This window comes from Puma concolor, chromosome A2, assembly GCF_028749965.1.
Source record: "Puma concolor isolate L17-30 chromosome A2, mPumCon1.1.hap2, whole genome shotgun sequence".
Taxonomy (NCBI): Eukaryota; Metazoa; Chordata; class Mammalia; order Carnivora; family Felidae; genus Puma; species Puma concolor.
This window is the reverse complement of record NC_141668.1, coordinates 74,256,889-74,275,829: the sequence shown is the minus strand read 5'-3', so window position 1 is coordinate 74,275,829 and position 18,941 is coordinate 74,256,889. Positions and strand designations below refer to the sequence as shown.

The following is an 18,941-nucleotide window of genomic DNA, read 5'->3' as shown; positions in this document are numbered from 1 at the left end:
CTTGGTGACTAATTTTCAAACAGAAATGTTCAATATTCACACACTTGGATTTCAGTCCAGACTTAGGAAAGGGTATTTTTAAAGAAGTGCAGGGTGATTTTAATGCATTGATCAGGACTGAGAATTAAGGGATTCAATTTAGCAGGCTACACAGTGTAACTATAAGCTCAGAAATATGACAAAAAGCTCATTTTTACCCATCCAATAAGAATTTATATTGAAGGCCTCCTGTGAACCAGGCAGTGAATACACCAGGGTTTCTGCCCACAAAGTTGTTACACTTTGGCTAAGAGATAAGAAAAAAAAAAAAAGTGCAAGCACTATGATTGATGGTGTTTGGCAGTGACCCAAAGGAAGGAACAATCAACTGGGGAGGTAGCAGGAAATTAACAAAGGTCCCAAGGAGGAGGGGTCACTTGCCAGAGGAGGCAGCTTGAAGGTATGTTCTTAAATTTTTTTTTTCAACGTTTATTTATTTTTGGGACAGAGAGAGACAGAGCATGAACGGGGGAGGGGCAGAGAGAGAGGGAGACACAGAATCGGAAACAGGCTCCAGGCTCCGAGCCATCAGCCCAGAGCCTGACGCGGGGCTCGAACTCACGGACCGCGAGATCGTGACCTGGCTCAAGTCGGACGCTTAACCGACTGCGCCACCAGGCGCCCCAATGAAGGTATGTTCTGAGAGCTAGCTGCAGATGGTTGGTATGGCCACATGGCAGACTAGACTTTACAATGGGGAGTTTCTGAAAAATTTTGGCTGGCAAGTTAACATCATATTTGCACTTAAGGAGGGTCACTTTGGCAGTAGATTCTCAAAACCACATTATGAATAATGAGTCCACATGTGACTTGGTTGTGTCTTCCCCAAAACAATTTTAACAGTCTATGCCATCCCATATGCTCTTTCTACAAAGACTTTGATACTCCTCTGAGATGGGATCTGTCTCCTTCACTTGAAACAGGGAAGGCATTTTCTGACATTTCAACCAGTAGAGCTCAGTGGAAATGAGGCAGTGTGAACTTTTCAAGGCTAGGTCACAGAAGGGGTTGCAGCTGCTCTGAGGACAAAAACTTGGAAAGAATTCTCATAAAAAATACAGAGAAAGAGGAAGCTCATGTGTGGATGTGCTGTATGAAGTGTAGAGTATGTTAATGTTTGCCTGAAAGTCATCCTGCTTAAATCTGATGGAGAATTATCGGAGTGCAAACGTTAGCACCAACATTAGTTTCCTCCTTGAGGAAAGGGAGGTTTTAAGAGTCAGATGCTGCTCTGAGCCAAATATTAACAAGTCATCCAACACAGCTATCAAGGATTTTAGGCACAATCTTCGACAGGTAGTAATTTTTTCTGAGTTTTATCCATGTAAGCTCACATTTCATTACAGCTAAAGACCTTACTCATGCGGTCCAGGAACCGTTGTAAATGATATTTGAGAGATCTTGGGTAATGAGAATTGTGAGGTGCTAGGCACTGGCTCATGTTATTTAACTTTATTTTGGGATAACTTTAGATTTACACAAGAGAAGTAATGATGATAGAGTTCCCAATCTTCACTGTTTCTCCATTAAAACTTTACAGAACCGTGGTACAATTATCAAAATGAATACACTAACATCGGCACATTATTAACATACAGATCTTACCACTTTTCCACTAATGCTCTTTTTTTGATTCCAGAATCCAAGCCAGGATACATTTGGCTGGCATGTCTCCTCCAATTTATGATAGTTTTTAGTCTTTCATGACTTTTTTTTTTTTAAAGTTTTGATTTATTTTGAGAGGGGTATGAGCAGGGGAGGAAAAAAGAATCCCAAGCAGACTCCATGCTGAGCATGGACAAGGGCTCAATCCCACAAACCGTGACATTATGACCGGAGCTGAAATCAAGAGTTGGATGCTTAACCTGAGCCACCCAGAGGGCCCAACCTTGACTTTTCATTTTGCATAATATTCCTCAATTTGGGTTTGTCTAATGTTTTTTTTTGTTTGTTTGTTTTTTTGCATAATAAGCTGTGGTTAGGGGTTTGAGGGGTGAATTCTAGAGATAAATTGCTGTTCTTCTCACATGTCGGGAGACACATACAAGGTTAACTGCTGAGAACTTTGATCACTTGATTACGCTAGTCTACAGGGTTCTCCACTGTAGTTGCTATTTATCCTTTCCACAATCTATTCTTTGGAAGCCAATCTTTTAGGGAAAATGTAATTCCACTTCTTGGGAAGGAGTATCTATACTATTACTTGGAATTTTCATGAAAGCAAGAGGTCTTTTTTCCCCTATTTACTCAATTATTTATGTCAGGGTGTGTGCAAGGGGGGGGGGGGGTCACATACACTTATTTTATAACAATCCTGTCATCTTACTCAAATTGTTCCAGTTTTGGCCCTTGGGAGCTTTCAAGTTGGCTCTTGTATGTTTCACATCACACAACCCCATTGGCTTTTTCACTTCTTTGCTTTCTGGCACTACTTGCCAGGCCAATCTTATATTTTCCCTGTGTGAGGTAACAGGAAATATATATATTGGTCTCTGTCCCTGGTTCCTGGCACATAGCTCCCAAAACTCTTGGGATTTCCTAAATGATGTGAGCAGCACGAGTATCTTTTGTTCAATTTTGTCATTGACCCTGGCCCCCAACACAAAGCTCCTAAATCCCTTAGAACATCAGGGATGATAGGAATCTTTTGTTCTAAGGAGGCGACTACCGGTGGCTCCTGGCTGGGAGCTAGTCACCAAAAAGACTTGATTAAAAATCCATGATTAAAAGCTTGGAACTTTCAGCTGTATCCCCCATTGTGCAGAGGGGCTGGATATTGAGTTAATGACCTATGGTGCCTATGTGATGAAAACTCCATGAAGACCCCCAAAGTGTTCAGGGAGCTTCTGGGATGGTTAACATATGAAGGTCCTGGGAAAGGGAATGGAAGCTCCATGCCCCTTCCTACATACCTTGCCCTGTGCATCTCTGCTGTCTGCTCCTGATTGTATCCTTGTATTTTAAAAACTGTATCCTTCTATAATAAATCAGTAATCTATTAAGTAAACAATTTTCCTCAGTTCTATGAGCTGCTCTAGCAAATTAATTGGGCCTCCAATTTATAGCCAGTTAGTCTGAAATGCAGGTAACAACCTGGACTTGTGATGGGCATCTGAAGTGGGAGACAGTCTTGTGGCATTGAACTCAACGTACAGGATCTGATGCCATCTCAGGTGGTGTCAGAACTGAGAAATTGTAGGGTACCCAGCCGATGTCACAGAAAATTGCTTGCTTGAAAAAACCACACAGTTGGAGACTGGAAGTGTCAAGAAGTGTAGCAGAGTAGTGTCAGTAAAAGAGAAACAAGGCATAGCATAGGTTTTCCTTTACACTCTGTGTGGCTATTTCTTCAAGGAATCCTGGTTGTTTTTATTGGAGACTGGTATTTAAACACCAAGGATTATGCACTGGGTGTGCTTATTACTACTGGGAGATGAATATTTCTAAGCCCAATACATAACCAGGAGCTGGGATGGGTACAGTGGAATATTTCTAAGCCCTCTCAGCAGACAAAGCTGGAAAATATGTATGTATACCTACCTATATATGCATACATATTGGCCCATGTTATGTGTGACAAATGAAGTGAAAGCCAAATATTGGACCACTGGGTCTATAGGTGGTCCTGGGCTAAGTCCCGGAAGAGATGATCAATTGTATTTTTTACCTCACGAACACTCAGGGCTCATGAGTTCATAAGGGCTAATCATACTAGATTTAACTTATTTCCTCCTTCTAGTAGGAGTGGGTCAGAGAAATGCAGTTCACAAAGTATCTGGATTTTAGGGGAGCCTGGGTGGCTCAGTTGGTTAAGCACGTGACTCTTAATTTCAGCTCAGGTCATGATGTCACGATTTGTGAGATCATGCCTCCTGTTGGGCTCTGTACAGAGCCTGCTTGGGATTCTGTCTGTCCCTCCCCCATTCTCTTTCAAAATAAATAAAATTTTTTTTTTAAATGTTCATTTATTTTTGAGGGAGAGAGACAGAGTGTGAGTGGGGGAGGAGCAGAGAGAGAGGGAGACACGGAATCTGAAGGGGGCTCCAGGCTCTGAGCTGTCAGCACAGAGCCCGATGTGGGGCTCAAACTCACGAACAGTGAGATCATGACCTGAGCTGAAGTCGGATGCTTACCAACTGAGCCACCCAGGCGCCCCAATAAATAAATACATATTAAAAAAACCCCACAAAATATTTGCATTTTAGGAAGGCATATAACAAAAATCTCTTACTCTTATGTCAATTATCTACTCAGTATCCAGTAGTGCCAAGCACAATGGTAGGCTCTCACATAAATGTTTGCTAAGTAAATAACTCCTTGTACACAAATGAGGTAAAGGAATATACTGGAGGAGACAGGATCCAAAGTAAGCTCTAGATGCCAAAATAATCACTTGAATCAAACAACATGAAATTATTAGAAAGTTTTAAAATTGTTCACTGAGCTTTAAAAAAATTTCTTAGTCTATATGTGTAAAAATTATGGCTGAACAATATGTGTGAAAAAGACTGGGTCAATTCCTAACTCACTATTAATCAAGCTGTGATTGCAATTAGGTTGATAGAACTGAAATTTCACCTGGGAGAGACTAGGGATTCATCAGGAAACCCTACACTTCAGTGTGTCCAAGAACAAATGGAGTAAACAATCTGGATGATTGGCTCCACTCGCAGAGATATTTAAATGTGCCTAGGGTGGTATCCAGGAATCTACATTTTCAGTAAGCATCTTTAGGTGATTCTTTTTTTTTTTTTTTCAACGTTTATTTATTTTTGGGACAGAGAGAGACAGAGCATGAACGGGGGAGGGGCAGAGAGAGAGGGAGACACAGAATCGGAAACAGGCTCCAGGCTCTGAGCCATCAGCCCAGAGCCTGACGCGGGGCTCGAACTCACGGACCGCGAGATCGTGACCTGGCTGAAGTCGGACGCTTAACCGACTGCGCCACCCAGGCGCCCCTAGGTGATTCTGATGCTGGAGATACTCCTACCATACTATGAATAAGAGGTATACAGCCAAGATCAACTACAGAACTTGCGGGCCCAATGCAAAGAAAACATGGGTCCCTCATTGAAAACATTAAGTGTTAGTGGAACATTAAATTAAGCGTGGGGCCCCATGACAATGCATAGGTTGCACACACATGAAGCCATTTACTATGCCCTGAGGTAATGATCTGCCACTGCCACTAAAGATTTAAAAAACTCTACTTAATTTTAACTTACATTTAAATAGCCACACACATACTTTTTAAAAAATGGGGCACCTGGCTGGCTCAGTCGGTAGACCATAGGACAACTCTTCATTTCAGGGTCACGAGTTCAAGCCCCACTTTAGGTGTAGAGGTTACTTAAAAAAAATTTTAAGTAAATAAATAGCCACACATTGCTAGTGGTTACTATACTGGTTAATACAGCTCTACAATGTTTTATATTCTAGAGCTGTGTGAAAAAAAATCAACAGCTGCTTGGTAAGGTAATGAATTTTCTTCATGAGGTCACTGGAAATAGTGGAGGATCAGAGTCACACAATCTAGTAGTTTGGACTCAAGAAGCCATGTGGCACATGTAGGCCTAGTAAATTATGAAGCCTCCCTCTTAAGAAACTTTAAAGCAAAGCCCAAGAAAAGCCATCTCAACTTTCTGGCACATGACAACTAAAACTATCTATGTACACCAAGAGAAATAGTAAGACGATCCCTTTTGTCTTTTTAAGTAAACTCTACCCCCAGTGTGGGGCTCGAACTCATGACCCTGAGATCAAGTCACATATTCCACCAACTGAGCCATGCAGCCACCCCAAGACAATCTCTTCCTGAGAAGGGAAGGCCAAGGTGGTACTATTTGTTAGCTCTCCCCAGTCCTACCCATTGAGAAGCAAATTCTAGGTGCACCTGGCTGGCTGGCTGAGTCAGTAGAACATATAACTCTTGATCTCAGGGTTGTGAGTTTGAGCCCCATGTTGGGTGTACAAACTAAAAACAAAATCTCAAAACAACAAAAAAACACCCAAGTTCCAGTCATGAGAGGCCAGTCAAGGACCCAAGAACTGAGCTGAATTCAACAATTTTTATTTTGCATTCACTATGGGAGAGTACTATACAGAATGACCGTGAGAAGTCTAGAATGCTTATTAGGTGCATCGAGAAATGAAGATGAAATGCAGGTTCTGGCATCAGACTTACCTGGGTTCTAGCTCTGCCTCCACCAGAAAAGTTCACTGTCATTTTAGACAATCTGAGACTTGGTTTCCTCATCTGAAAATGTGGAAAATTTCACCTACCTCATTGGGTTTTTTTCCTGAGACTTGAAGATGAAGATAAACCACTAAGCATACCATTTCCCCAATGAAGAGATTAATAAACATGAGTTGTTAATAATCTCAGTATAAAATAGTAATCTGGTTACACTGAACTTTTTGATCCTAATTTAGTGTCAAAATTCTGCAAAAGGAATGCAACTCATTCCTCTTTTGAAAGATACTGTTCAGTATCTTCTTTGTAGGAGACTCTATGGGAAGCGGGCCCGATCTAGTATTACATATTCTTTACTTATATTACCTATACTTTCAGAGAATTGTCTTCAAATAACAAATTATGGTATTAAACACACATTTGGGTAGCAGGCTAAAAGTAGTTTCATTTGGATGGGGAGAGGAGTTAGATTTTTAAAGTATGCAAAATTTCCTTTTGAATGTTTAAAACTCAGGTTAAGAAAACAGCAAATAGGGGCACCTGAGTGGCTCAGTCGGTTAAGTGTCCAACTCCAGGTTTTGGCTCAGGTCATGAGCTCACGGCTTCGTGGGTTCAAGCCCCGCATTGGGTTCTGTGCTGGCAGCGCGGGGCCTGGTTGGGATTCTCTCTCTCTCCTCTCTCCCACTCGGCTGTCTCTCTCTCAAAATAAACTTAAAATTAAAAATAGGGGCACCTGAGTGGCTCAGTCGGTTGAGCGTCCGACTTCAGCTCAGGTCATGATCTGTTTGTGGAGTCGAACCGCGCATCAGGCTATGTGGTGACTGCTTGCTCAGAGCCTGGAGCCTACTTCAGATTCTGTGTCTCCTTCTCTCTCTGCCCCTTCCCCGCTCACGCTTTGTCTGTTTCTCAAAAATAAATAAATGTAAAAAAAAATTAAAAAAAAACCAAACAAAAAAAAACAGAGGCACCTGGGCGGCTCAGTTGGTTAAGTGTCCAACTACAGCTCAGGTCATGATCTCACAGTTCATGGGTTTGAGCCCCATGTCAGGCTCTACGCTAACAGCTGGGAGCCTGGTGCCTGCTTCAGATTCTGTCTCTCCCTTTCTCTCTGCCCTCCCCCCACTCACACTCTCTCTCTCAAAAATAAACATTAAAGGGGCACCTGGGTGGCTTAAGCCCTGTGTCGGGCTCTGTGCTGACAGCTCAGAACCTGGAGCCTGCTTTGGAGTCTATGTCTCCCTCTCGCTCTCAAAAATAATAAAACATAAAAATAAATAAATCTTTAAAAATAAACATTAAAAATGTTTAAAAAATTAAAAAGAAAGCAAACCAATCTCCAAAAAATAAAAGAAAAAGAAAACGGCGAATAACAGTAGATATTACATTCAACTTTGGTTAAATCTGCTAGATGGATTTTAAGGGTTGAAGAACAGCAAGATTGCAAAAACAGGCCCTAGAAGTGCTTGAGGATCATTTAAAATATAACTGAAATGAGAGAAAACTGAATTAAGTCTACCAACAAGATTCTTAGGGTGGTACTACTGAGACCTACTGAGACCACACAAGGAAAAATGGAAGTGCCCAACGAAGCTGTACTAGTGTCTGAAATAAAAGTCATTTCCTCAAAGTCCAAAGACATTGTCAAAATGGATCTCAGTCAGGATTGCTTGTTGTCATGCCCGTGAGACAAGATACATAAGATTACTTTTTAAGGTCTGTCAGGGCAAGGATTCCCCCCTCCCCCAATCTGTTACATTAATTTTAATAAACACTTGCTATGTGCAAAGTACCATGCTTATTTCTTCAGCAACTAAAATATCTTCTATAGCTCTATCAATCCTCTGCCTCTATGGGTTTTGTGCCAGAGAACTCAGGGAATTGGTCAAGGTAAACCTTTAGAGTTTGAGATCTCTTATTAAATTTCAGACTGTTAACAGAACGAGTCCTTGGTTGGCAGATAATCCTTTAGTACATATGTCACATAAGTTCTCAAATTCTTCTTTTCACATACACAAATATATTTTAGGAACCTGATTAAAATATTCTCAGTGTAGTGCAGGGATCTTGTAAATTCACTTGTAATCTATTTTTTTAAATGGCCAAAACATTAGACAGAAATTAGAGGAACTCTATTTTGGGTGTTACAAAGAACCTGTTAATGTCCAATGTATCTATCAATGTTTCTATCTGATTGAATAAAGATGTTCAGGCAGTGCTGGATGTCTGGTTAGTACTCACAGTTCTTGACAGTATTACTAATGGATTCCACCAGTTTCTTCAGAGTCTTCTGGTCCATGTCAAGTGTTGCTTCAACACACTGTAGAGTTCTCAGATAGCCTAGTTCCAAGCCTACATGTCTTGGATTGTCACTGATTCCATAGTTCATTACTCTATACCAACAGAATGTGATGGCGGCAACATTCCAGCAACCACAGAAGGTTGGCGGCAACATTCCAGCAACCACAGAAGGTTCTCAAGTGATTGCAAAAATATGCAACAACGGTTGTTAGCACTCAAATGCAATGATTCCATGAATGTTATTGTGATCTGAAATATTACAGCAATTCCTACATTTATCTTTTCTTTAGGGCTAAACACCACTTAAAGTGGTACTTGGTATTATTGTCATTTATATTTCCTCAGCACAAACTGTATGGTTGAAAATGTTTCCTTCCTAACTGAACACACAACTAAATAAAATTATAAGGATCTTATTTTTAAGTGGACATATTTTTCTAGGCTATAAATAGCTCCTTCAAAGATTACATAACCTCCTTTAAAAAACTTTAAGCATCTTCTCGTAAGAGAGACTTCAATCTGGGAGCTCCTAGAAAAATGTAAAACCCCACTAGTACCCCTCCAACTTATACCTGACTGAATGGTAAGAAAGCATGGTGTGACTATGCCAAAGCTGGCCAAAATAACAACTGTTCTAACTCTACTGTCAAATCCTAATACAGGGAACAAACATTTCCTAGTCTGTTTACTGGCTTTCACTATAGTAAGGCAAGAAAATGGACCAGAATGAATTTTAGAATTTCGAATACAATATTCTTACAAATTTTAAATAAAATATAAAGTAAATTTTAAAATAAGGCAAATGTAGGGCGCCTGGCTGGCTCGACTGGAGGAGCGTGCAATTCTTGATCTTGAGGTCATGAGTTTAAGCCCTATGTTGGGTATAGAGATTACAAAAAAAAATTAAAACAAATTATAAAAAAGTAAAATAATGCAAACACAACTGGAACACAAAAGCTCTCCCAAAACTTTTCTTTAGGAAATACTGTGTTCACTGAATTAAGTTGAAAACTGGCAATATTTTAAAAGTGTGAAACCTGTCACTTAAGTCTGAAGAATAACTGTTCTCAGTTTCTCCAAGGTTAGTCTATTATTCTCTATGAAATGAAAGCAAATGAGGCAAAAGACTTTTAGCACACCTTGACTGGAGGAATATGAACCTATATTCTGGATAAAGTCAACTCAGAACAATCTTACGGTATTTAAAATAAAACACCTAAATATACTAAAGGCAACCAAATGAATCCAAAACAATCAGACAGAGAAGTACTGGTATAAATTCAATTTTTCGATTCAGACACTCATCAATTTTGTTGCAGTTACCTTGGCATCATTATCCAGATAACATGCCCTGTGTTTATAAAACTAGTATAAAAGTATTCAAGAAAAATGGTGGTTTGGTGGAAGGAAGAAAGAAATGTTAGGGACTTGCACATAACATTACTCTATCAAATTTTCTTCCCATAGCTTATTAGAAAGAAGTCTATTAAGGCTACCATCACAGAAGCAATAAAAAAGGTGTTTCGCAGACAGTCAACACAGCCTGGAAAGAACAGTTTTTTTGCCAGGTCACCTTATTCCTCAGTCTAATAACCGTTGCTTTCTAATTTGATATAATCATCACATTCGGGACCAGTGTGCTCATACCAAAACTGATCACCAAATAAACTGATAAACTTATCTTTTAGCATTTTCTTGAACAACGATTCTAAGAAACTTCCTTTCAGATAAAAAAATGTTCCTCAAAACTTATTGTGTACTCAAGAGCATATACATATCTTTTATTTATTTCTTTAAGTTTATTTGAGAGAGAGAGAGAGAGGGCAGAAAGAGAAGGGAGAGAGAGAATCCCAAGCAGGCTCTGCGCTGTCAGCACAGAGCCTAACATGGGTCTCAATCTCACAATTTCAAGATCATGACCTGAGCCGAAACCAAGAGTTGGATGCTTAACTGACTGAGCCACCCAGGTGCCCCTACATATCTTTTATTAGGAAAGAGTATGAAGCTTTAAGCATAAAATTTAAGGAAGTTTACCAAGAAATAAATAATTTTTACAGCTAAAAATTTGGGGATATGTCTTATCCACCTACCATTGGACCCCTAGTAGTGTTTCTTAATCTTTATAACTTTACTTGCAACTCAAAGGGAGCTGATAAGAACACAGCTATTTTTAAGTAAAATAGCTATTTATTCAGCCTCTTGTCATGCCAAAATGTTTTGTGCATATACCACTATAATTAGCACACCCTCTGAAACAGGCAAAATTGTACATCAAATTATATTTCATGTTACCTGATTATATAAAAATGTAAAGTGAAAATGATTTATCAATTCCTTTTAACGTTACTAGTAAACAATTCAGCAGTAGATATGAGGCACAAAATCTTAGTAAAATATGACAGGAAGAGCAATAATGTAATTCTCACTTAACTTGTCATAATTTGTTATGAATATACAAAGACAAATTTCTAAAATGTTATATTTACTAAGATTCTGGCAATAGCTTTATGTAACAAGACACAGCATACCAGGCCTGCCACTCAACTTGTTTATGGTAAGACTCAGCTTCAATATGAAGCTGTTTGGAAAAAAAAAAAAAAAAAATTAGAAGTCTGCTTTTTTTTTTTTTACATGCTAAGTATCTTGGCAAGTATGCCATTAAACACAGTATGGAATTTAAGACAGCAAGAATAAGGAGTTAATAAAAGCTAAACACTGCAGCCTAAACAAAATTCATACAAAAATAAAATAACTATCACTGGTTACATAAAATTTTCCTGACTGGTTAAAACTAACAGTATAAAACATGCATTTTAGAATCTTTAGCTATCAAGTTCAAAAAGTACCAGTGTCTATTGGAAATGATTCCTCTCCAAAGCCAAAGTGTAGTCAAAATTAATTCAAATGTTATAACACATTCTAATGCTAAAAAACATTCAGTATTATTGAAGTGGAGGTAAATCCCAGAGCTTTTGGGGCTTTGTCGTGCTGCAAAAGGCTGTTACTCTGGTTCACTTGAAGCAGCAAATGACAAGAGTCCAAGGATGTCTAAGGGCAAGACTGCTGTACCAGCTCTGACCTCCCCATGAAGCATGGCTACTGTGTCCACAAAAATAGGATGTGTGAGGATAAAAGGCACGCTATTCTGCTAGCTAAAGAGATAGCAAACCACCCCCCCAACCCTAAAAGCTCCTTCCCCGGGTAAATAAAAGTATATAAGGGGAAAAAATTCAAATACACTTATCTACAGAATAAGGATTTTGAAATATCAATGTAATCCCTATTTCCAAAATGTTAACTCGAGTCATCTGGTCATTTCTAATTACATCTTAATGATATATCCAGATTCGATTTCTGTTGATTTATCATTAGATACTTCAAGTCAAAAATATTAACTTTATCCCCAAATATCTTAACCACTAGCACAACTGCAATGTATTATCTCCCAGAGTTGTTAAGCACTGGAAGAGAAAAAACTGATGTTCAAGCAGCAGGCAACAATTATGGCCCTTTCACACAGAGGCATCCAAGTGGCTACTGAATAGTCCAGTAATAATTCTAAAAACAAGAAAATTCATGCATTTTAGTAATTATGTCATAATTTTCACAGTTGAGATTTCCTTAGACATTGCACTTTCTTTATAAAGGAATCCTGATTTTTCTTAATATTATGGCGAGTTGGGACTTGAACTAGCAGCCTTCTTTTTCTTCTTCTTATTGTGTTTCTTATGCTTCTTTTTCTTTTTTGTTTTTTCCTGTAAAGAGAGTTCCCTGTTAGACATTTCTACAGGAAAATATGCAAGTCTAAAACAACTTTACCATGGTACTTCTAAGCTACTATATAATTATTTCAAACAATCCACACAACCAAGTAAACTATTCGGAACATTTTTGGAAAAGTCTAAATAATTAATATCATGAGGACTAAGAGTGCTTGTTTTCAAAAAGATATGGAAAAATTCTTAAGTCATTAGCACATTAATGTAGTTTCTAAATAAAACTTTCTATAGAAAATAAATTCTATGAATAATCATATCAACTGCTGTATCTCATACTATATAATTTGTAAAGGCGAAGTAATTGTAGTTATTGCAAAGAAGTCCTCATATCACAGCAAAACACAACTGTTTTTATAAATGACAGTTTTTGGAAAATATATATATTAAATCTGGTATTTTTTGGGTAAACAGGAACATAATTATTAGGTCCTGTCTTCACTGGTAACTATTTTAATTATTAAATTAACAACAACTAACTGGTACAAAATACTGATGTACAGTTGAAAAGTCTACTTAGCTTAGTAACTTTAATTTTTTAAAAAAGCTTTTATGTAAGCTCTATGCCCAGCATGGGGCTTCAACTCACAACCCCAAGATCAAGAGTCATACGCTGTACCTGCAGAACCAGCCATGCATTCAGATGCTTACTTTTTAGACAAAAATGCCACTAAAGCCTAGAAAAAGTAGTCAACTCATGACTAGATAAAGAGAGCTACAATTTTGTTGAACTCAGACTCTTGTGACTATTTCTGATGTAGAAGAGAAGGCGGAACTCTTAGAAACAGATACTTAGAAAAGTGGTATCAAATGAGAGACTAGTTGTTGCAAAAGAAAATAAAAAGCAAGAAAGGAAAAAAAAAGCAAGAAAGGAGACGTGTAAAGACAGCAAAAGCAAAGCTTCCTATCATTTCTGAATCAATAAGTACTTTCCACAATCCCCCTGCCCCTCTCAAAGGTCTCTACCACTTAGCAGCTTTAAGCTAACTTTCATCATTCTCTTCATGAAAAGATCAAGTGCACAGGGAATTTTACAAAATTCCCTGTATTTGGCCCTTTAAACGTTTTGGGTCTAGGTTGCTTTTTCATAAAAGCACAGTTGACTACTCTCTTTCTAAAATACTTTTCTTCGTGGCTTCCACAACACCTCAGTCTGCTGCTTTCTTCTACTGCAAAGACCCTTTCACCTCCCGTCCTTGTTCTTATTCCTCTGCTTGACCTTTCAGGACCTCCTTCCTTTTCCACATGCTCTCTCAGTCTCCCATGCTTTTAATAGTACTTACATACCAAATCTTCCTATCTAGTCCTTGCTCTGAACTCAAGACTGTGAGTTCTTCCTGGATACCTAACAAGTGTATCTAAAATTACCATAAAAATGCTAATTTTTCTCTCCAAATTCTCTTAGCTATCTTAGTAAATGGCACCTCTATTAAGGCAAAGAAACTAAGCTGCGGTTGGCTCTACTCTGTCTTAACTCCACTCTCTACATCCAAAGCAGCAAGTAAGCCCTACCATCTAAGTCCAAAAACGTAACTCAAATCCATCACACCAGTCCATCCTCACTACTACCACTGTGATACGAACACCATTCCTCACCTCTCTCTACTCCATCTCTGCCACAGTATTTTAAAAATGTAAAGTTGATTTAGGTCCCTTCTTTGTTAAAAACACTCAAAATAGCTTCCCAAAGCATTCTGATTAAAACTGAAACACCTGGCTACGTGACATGGCCTCTGCTTACTTCCCAACCTCACTGTATGCAATTCCTCTTCATCTACTAGGTGTAAGCCATGCTTACTCTTTCCATTCTTCAAACAAATCAAGCTCATTCCTACCACAGGTCCTCAGCTCCTCTCTCTGTTTAGGATATTCTTCTTTTGATCTTCACATGGTTGGTTCTTTCTTGTAAATCCTACTTCAGCTTAATTTTACTTCCTCAGAAAGGCTTTCCTTCCCCAAAGTCACTTTCTTACATATCATCCTCTTATCCATCTTGTATTCCATTATAACAACACTACTAACACCAATAGTGCCTGCATAGAGATGCTTAATAAACATATGCTAGCTGAATGCACGAAAACAGTGTGGTATGCAAGTACAAATTAGAACTATCCTAAATTAACTATTATGTCTTAGTTAATCTGAACCAAAGACCAAAGCAGTTTTCACTCAAATTATATTCCCATTCAGAAAAAAAAGTCTCTTAAATGTCGCCTTGGTCATGAAGTACAGTAAATGTTACTTCTGAGTCATATATTACCAAGTGATTCTTTCTACCAGAAAAAGACCCTCATTTAAGAGTGAGTGAAATTCCAGGAAAGGGAAGTTAACCCTCAAACCTACAAAAGATGCTGTTCTCATTTTTCTTCTACCTCTCCCTAAGAAAATACTTTCAAAGGCAATCACCCATGCTTATACTGAGTGCTCCTAAATTACTTTAATGATATGGTCTGCAATTACTCTTTGATAATCTGTTATCCACTTTCCCCAGGTTGGTCTGCTTCTCATTTGAATATCACTTCCATTTTCTTTATTCTCCTCTTCCTTCTTTCTCCTTTTATACTTCTCAATTTGCATAATAGCAGAGCTGGCTTTAGAAATAATCAAAAGAATCATCTTTATTAGTGAATCATTTATGTTGTCACATTCCTGCTTTATTTTTTATTGCATCCTGTGCTTAGAGGGTTTTTCTGTTTGTTATAGGTTTGGCTGATCTGAAAGTAACTTCTATTGAAGATGAGGGAATCACCATACTTAAATCTCATATTTCATATTACAGCTTAAGAAAACCAAAAAAAGTTTGAGTTTTCATTTCTAACAGCACTGAATATGGAATAAAATAAAATGAAATGCTGAATAAAACACTGAAATGGAAACAGGACACGTTTACTACTAGGATACTCTTCCTTTCTCCTAAGCCAATTTAACTTGCTTTAACCCATTAAGTAAAGCTGAATACCACATTTTTCCCAATAAACATTTAGGCCCAGTAAATGAAGTCATGCCTTATAAGGATTCATTTTATCTTAACAAAAAGAACCACGCTATTGTCATGTAAAAAATTTAAATGATACTTGCTATTACTTTTTCTCGTTCTTCACTGCTTTTCTTCTTTTTTGCTCGTACCTAAAAAGTTTGAATTTTTGTTGAGAAGACAAATATGTAACTTGCACTCAAGACATTTTTTAAAAATTTATAGGTAAAAACCATTTTGACAATCAAATGGCATTTTAAATGCCTTCTTATACCTTAAACCCGTTTGCACATCCCAGAAATGCAGATATCATATAAACAAAGGGAAGACTGTATTTTGTTTCATTCATCCAGAGCTTTACTGAGTTTTGGAAAATGCACTGATGACAATGCTACTTTAGAGTTTTTGAAGGGTTTATGTAATGTACCTGCTACAGCTTGGATTTTGTTATGTCTTAAGATTTTATGTATTCTGGTGTTATCACACTCAGCATTTATGCACTGAAATAAAATTTAGTAAAATTATACATTAATATTTTCTTATATATTAAAAAAATATGTTAGGGGATATTAATATAAAATGTGTAGATCAGATCTGTAATACATATATATGTGCTACCAATTTCAATTCAATTCATTTCAATTTCATTTCAGAGGGGTATTACAAAATACTATTACAAAAGGTGAGCAATAGGCCCTATTTTACAAATGAGGAAACAAAATCCAAGAGAAAAACACTTTAAAGATGGTAACTTACAGACCTAAAATTATCTAAAAATGGACTCTTATTCTAACAGAGTACAAACAAAATCCAAGATAGGAATATCAGAGCTGAAAAGGACCATAGTATAGAGACTACCTAATTCTCCTCTCACCTTATAGATAGGAAAAAAGATCACAGCAACATTTCTGCTCTATCTCATCACTGTTCTACTTCTTAAATAGTAGTAGTTCCAAATAAAAACAAGGGAATGCTACGTTTCAATACACTACACATCAAACAGCATCTTTCACGTAATCAAAATAGCAGTATAGTAAAAAGTAAATATTAGAAGAATAAAATAAAATAGGGGCGCCTGAGTCAGTTGAGTGTCCAACTTCAGCTCAAGTCATGATCTCATGGTTCATGAGTTCAAGCCCCACACTGGGCTCACTGCTGTCGGTGCAAAGCCTGCTTTGGATCCTCTCTTCCCCTCCCTCTGCCCCTCCCCATCTTGTGCTCTCTCAAAAATAAATAAACATTAAAAAATAGCTCAGAATAGATATTTGTAAATACGGTTAATTATAATATTAGCTATATAATTAATTATCTTCTAGGAAATGAAAAACTCGTTCTGAAATAGAACTTCCATTTCTTTTTCATAGCACACTGACTAGAGAAGTGAGTAAATCAAATATTCATGACGTATTTCTTTTAACTAATTTCTTTTATTAAAATCAAATAACTGAACAATTATTTTTATATTTGAGAGAGAGAGAGAGAGAGAGAGAGAGCAAGCATGCACATGATGGGGGGAGAATGGCAGAGGGAGAGAATCTTAAGCAGGTTCCCTGTCAGTGCGGAGTCGGATGTGGGGCTCAATCTCATGACCCTGGGATCGTGACCTGAGCTGAAATCAAGAGTTGGACACTTAACCAACTAGACCACCCAAGCACCCCAAAATCAAATAACATTTTTTTTTTTTTTAATTTTTTTTTCAACGTTTATTTATTTTTGGGACAGAGAGAGACAGAGCATGAACGGGGGAGGAGCAGAGAGAGAGGGAGACACAGAATCGGAAACAGGCTCCAGGCTCTGAGCCATCAGCCCAGAGCCTGACGCGGGGCTCGAACTCCCGGACCGCGAGATCGTGACCTGGCTGAAGTCGGACGCTTAACCGACTGCGCCACCCAGGCGCCCCTAACATTTTCTTTTTTTATAAACATTTAAAAAAAAAATTTTTTTTTAACGTTTATTTATTTTTGAGACAGAAAGAGACAGAGCACGAACGGGGGAGGGTCAGAGAGAGGGAGACACAGAATCCGAAACAGGCTCCAGGCTCTGAGCGGTCAGCACAGAGCCCGACGCGGGGCTCGAACTCACTGATCGTGAGATCATGACCTGAGCCGAAGTCGGCCGCTCAACTGACTGAGCCACCCAGGCGCCCCATCAAATAACATTTTCAAGTGAAGAAAATGGATTTGATCATATACTTACTTCTTCAATGTAATCTGATTCTGATAAGGACTCAGATGATAAAGGTTTATCTTCAGGATACATCTTTCTTTTTTTGCTGAGTCCTTTAATGTCCTATGAAAAATAAATACATGTATGTTGACTCAAAAAGATGTAATGCTATGCCACACAAATTCGCTTCTAAGTTCTATTTAACAGTTCCTCCAATTATCACAAAAATTACCTATTTTCATTTTATAAATGTCTAAAATTGATGACATTCACCAGTATTCAGTCTTTAACCCCAATAAAATAATGCTTTTATTACATAACCCTAAAAGACATAACTACATGTCCTTTTAGATATAATATCCTCATTTTTTTCCTTGTTTTTAAAAGTTAATTTATTTTTGAGAGAGAGCATGAGTGGGGGAAGGACAGAGAGAAAGGGAGACAGAGGATCTGAAGCAGGCTCTGCACTGACAGAACAGCCCCTGACATGGGGCTTGAACTCACAACCATGAGATCATGACCTGAGCCGAAGTCAGACACTCAATCGACTGAACCACCCAAGCGCCTCTTTTTTAAAAAATATTTGTTAATTTAAGTAATCTCTATACCCAACGTGGAGCTCAAACTCATGGCCCTGAGATCAAAAGACACATGCTCTTCTGACTGAGCCAGGCAGGCACCCCTCTTATTTTAATTATAAATGACAGAATTATAAAAACTCGTAAGAAACCATACAGGTGGTATAAGATTTAAGTCCCTTGTATTTGGATTGTTTTGTTTCTACCCAGTGTTGGATCAGAAAAGCCTAGTGCTACACACATACATACATACATACACACACACACACACACACACACACACACACACACACACACACACCCCAAAGGGTAAACGTGATAATTGAAAAAGATCTCTACGCAGTATAAATTACTTTAGTATGTTCCCAGTGTTAAATTCATATTAAAAAAATCTTCATCTCTAAGTATTCTTAATGATGAGAAAATGTGTAACTCTGGGGAAGAAGAAAGACTGAAGGAGTTATTAGACAGTTAAAAATATACACTCTGAGGAATAAAAAATTTCAAAAACATCTGATGTACAGCAAAATGTTAAGATTTAGTAAAGCTTCATAGTGGATATGCAGGTTGTCATTTTATTATTTTCCATATACTCTTCCTGTATGTCTGACTAGTTTGTAACAACAAAAAAACTACAATGGAAAAAATGCACACTACTGAATCATATAGAAAAAAACCACAAAACTATATAGCATGGACCCAATTTTGAAGATTATTGGACAAAAATAAATCACATAGAAAATAAGCTAACAGTGATGATCTGTGTTATATTACAGGTGACTTAATTTTGTTTCTGCAAACAGCTTATTATTTTGGTAGAAATAATAAATGCTCACTGTAAGAAAATTCACCTGAAGCCCAGTACCAGGCATTAATCATCATGAAGATTTTTGGAAACAGCTCTCTATGTGTACATT

The 18,941-nt window shown here is 37.9% G+C and overlaps 2 protein-coding genes across 4 annotated transcripts in view; both read right to left on the bottom strand.

The window, feature by feature from the left end:
• PEX1 (peroxisomal biogenesis factor 1) overlaps positions 1 to 9,652 on the bottom strand; it is an 86,840-nt gene extending 77,188 nt beyond the window's left edge. Inside the window, exons 1-2 of the mRNA XM_086696288.1 lie at positions 8,702 to 9,652; positions 8,471 to 8,670 (exon numbers count right to left, since the gene is read on the bottom strand). Coding sequence (XP_086552414.1) covers positions 8,471 to 8,618 — 148 coding nt within the window. The 5' untranslated portion in view covers positions 8,619 to 8,670; positions 8,702 to 9,652. The remainder of the gene's footprint in view (positions 1 to 8,470; positions 8,671 to 8,701) is intronic.
• A 1,138-nt stretch (positions 9,653 to 10,790) lies between these two features.
• FAM133B (family with sequence similarity 133 member B) overlaps positions 10,791 to 18,941 on the bottom strand; it is a 31,523-nt gene continuing 23,372 nt past the window's right edge. For 2 of the 3 annotated variants that reach the window (XM_025929808.2, XM_086696311.1), the window contains exons 9-11: positions 17,477 to 17,569; positions 15,385 to 15,432; positions 10,791 to 12,285 (exon numbers count right to left, since the gene is read on the bottom strand). In XM_025929808.2, the coding sequence (XP_025785593.1) occupies positions 12,199 to 12,285; positions 15,385 to 15,432; positions 17,477 to 17,569 (228 nt within the window). In that variant the 3' untranslated portion in view covers positions 10,791 to 12,198. The remainder of the gene's footprint in view (positions 12,286 to 15,384; positions 15,433 to 17,476; positions 17,570 to 18,941) is intronic. The other variant, XM_086696302.1, reaches the window with a different exon arrangement.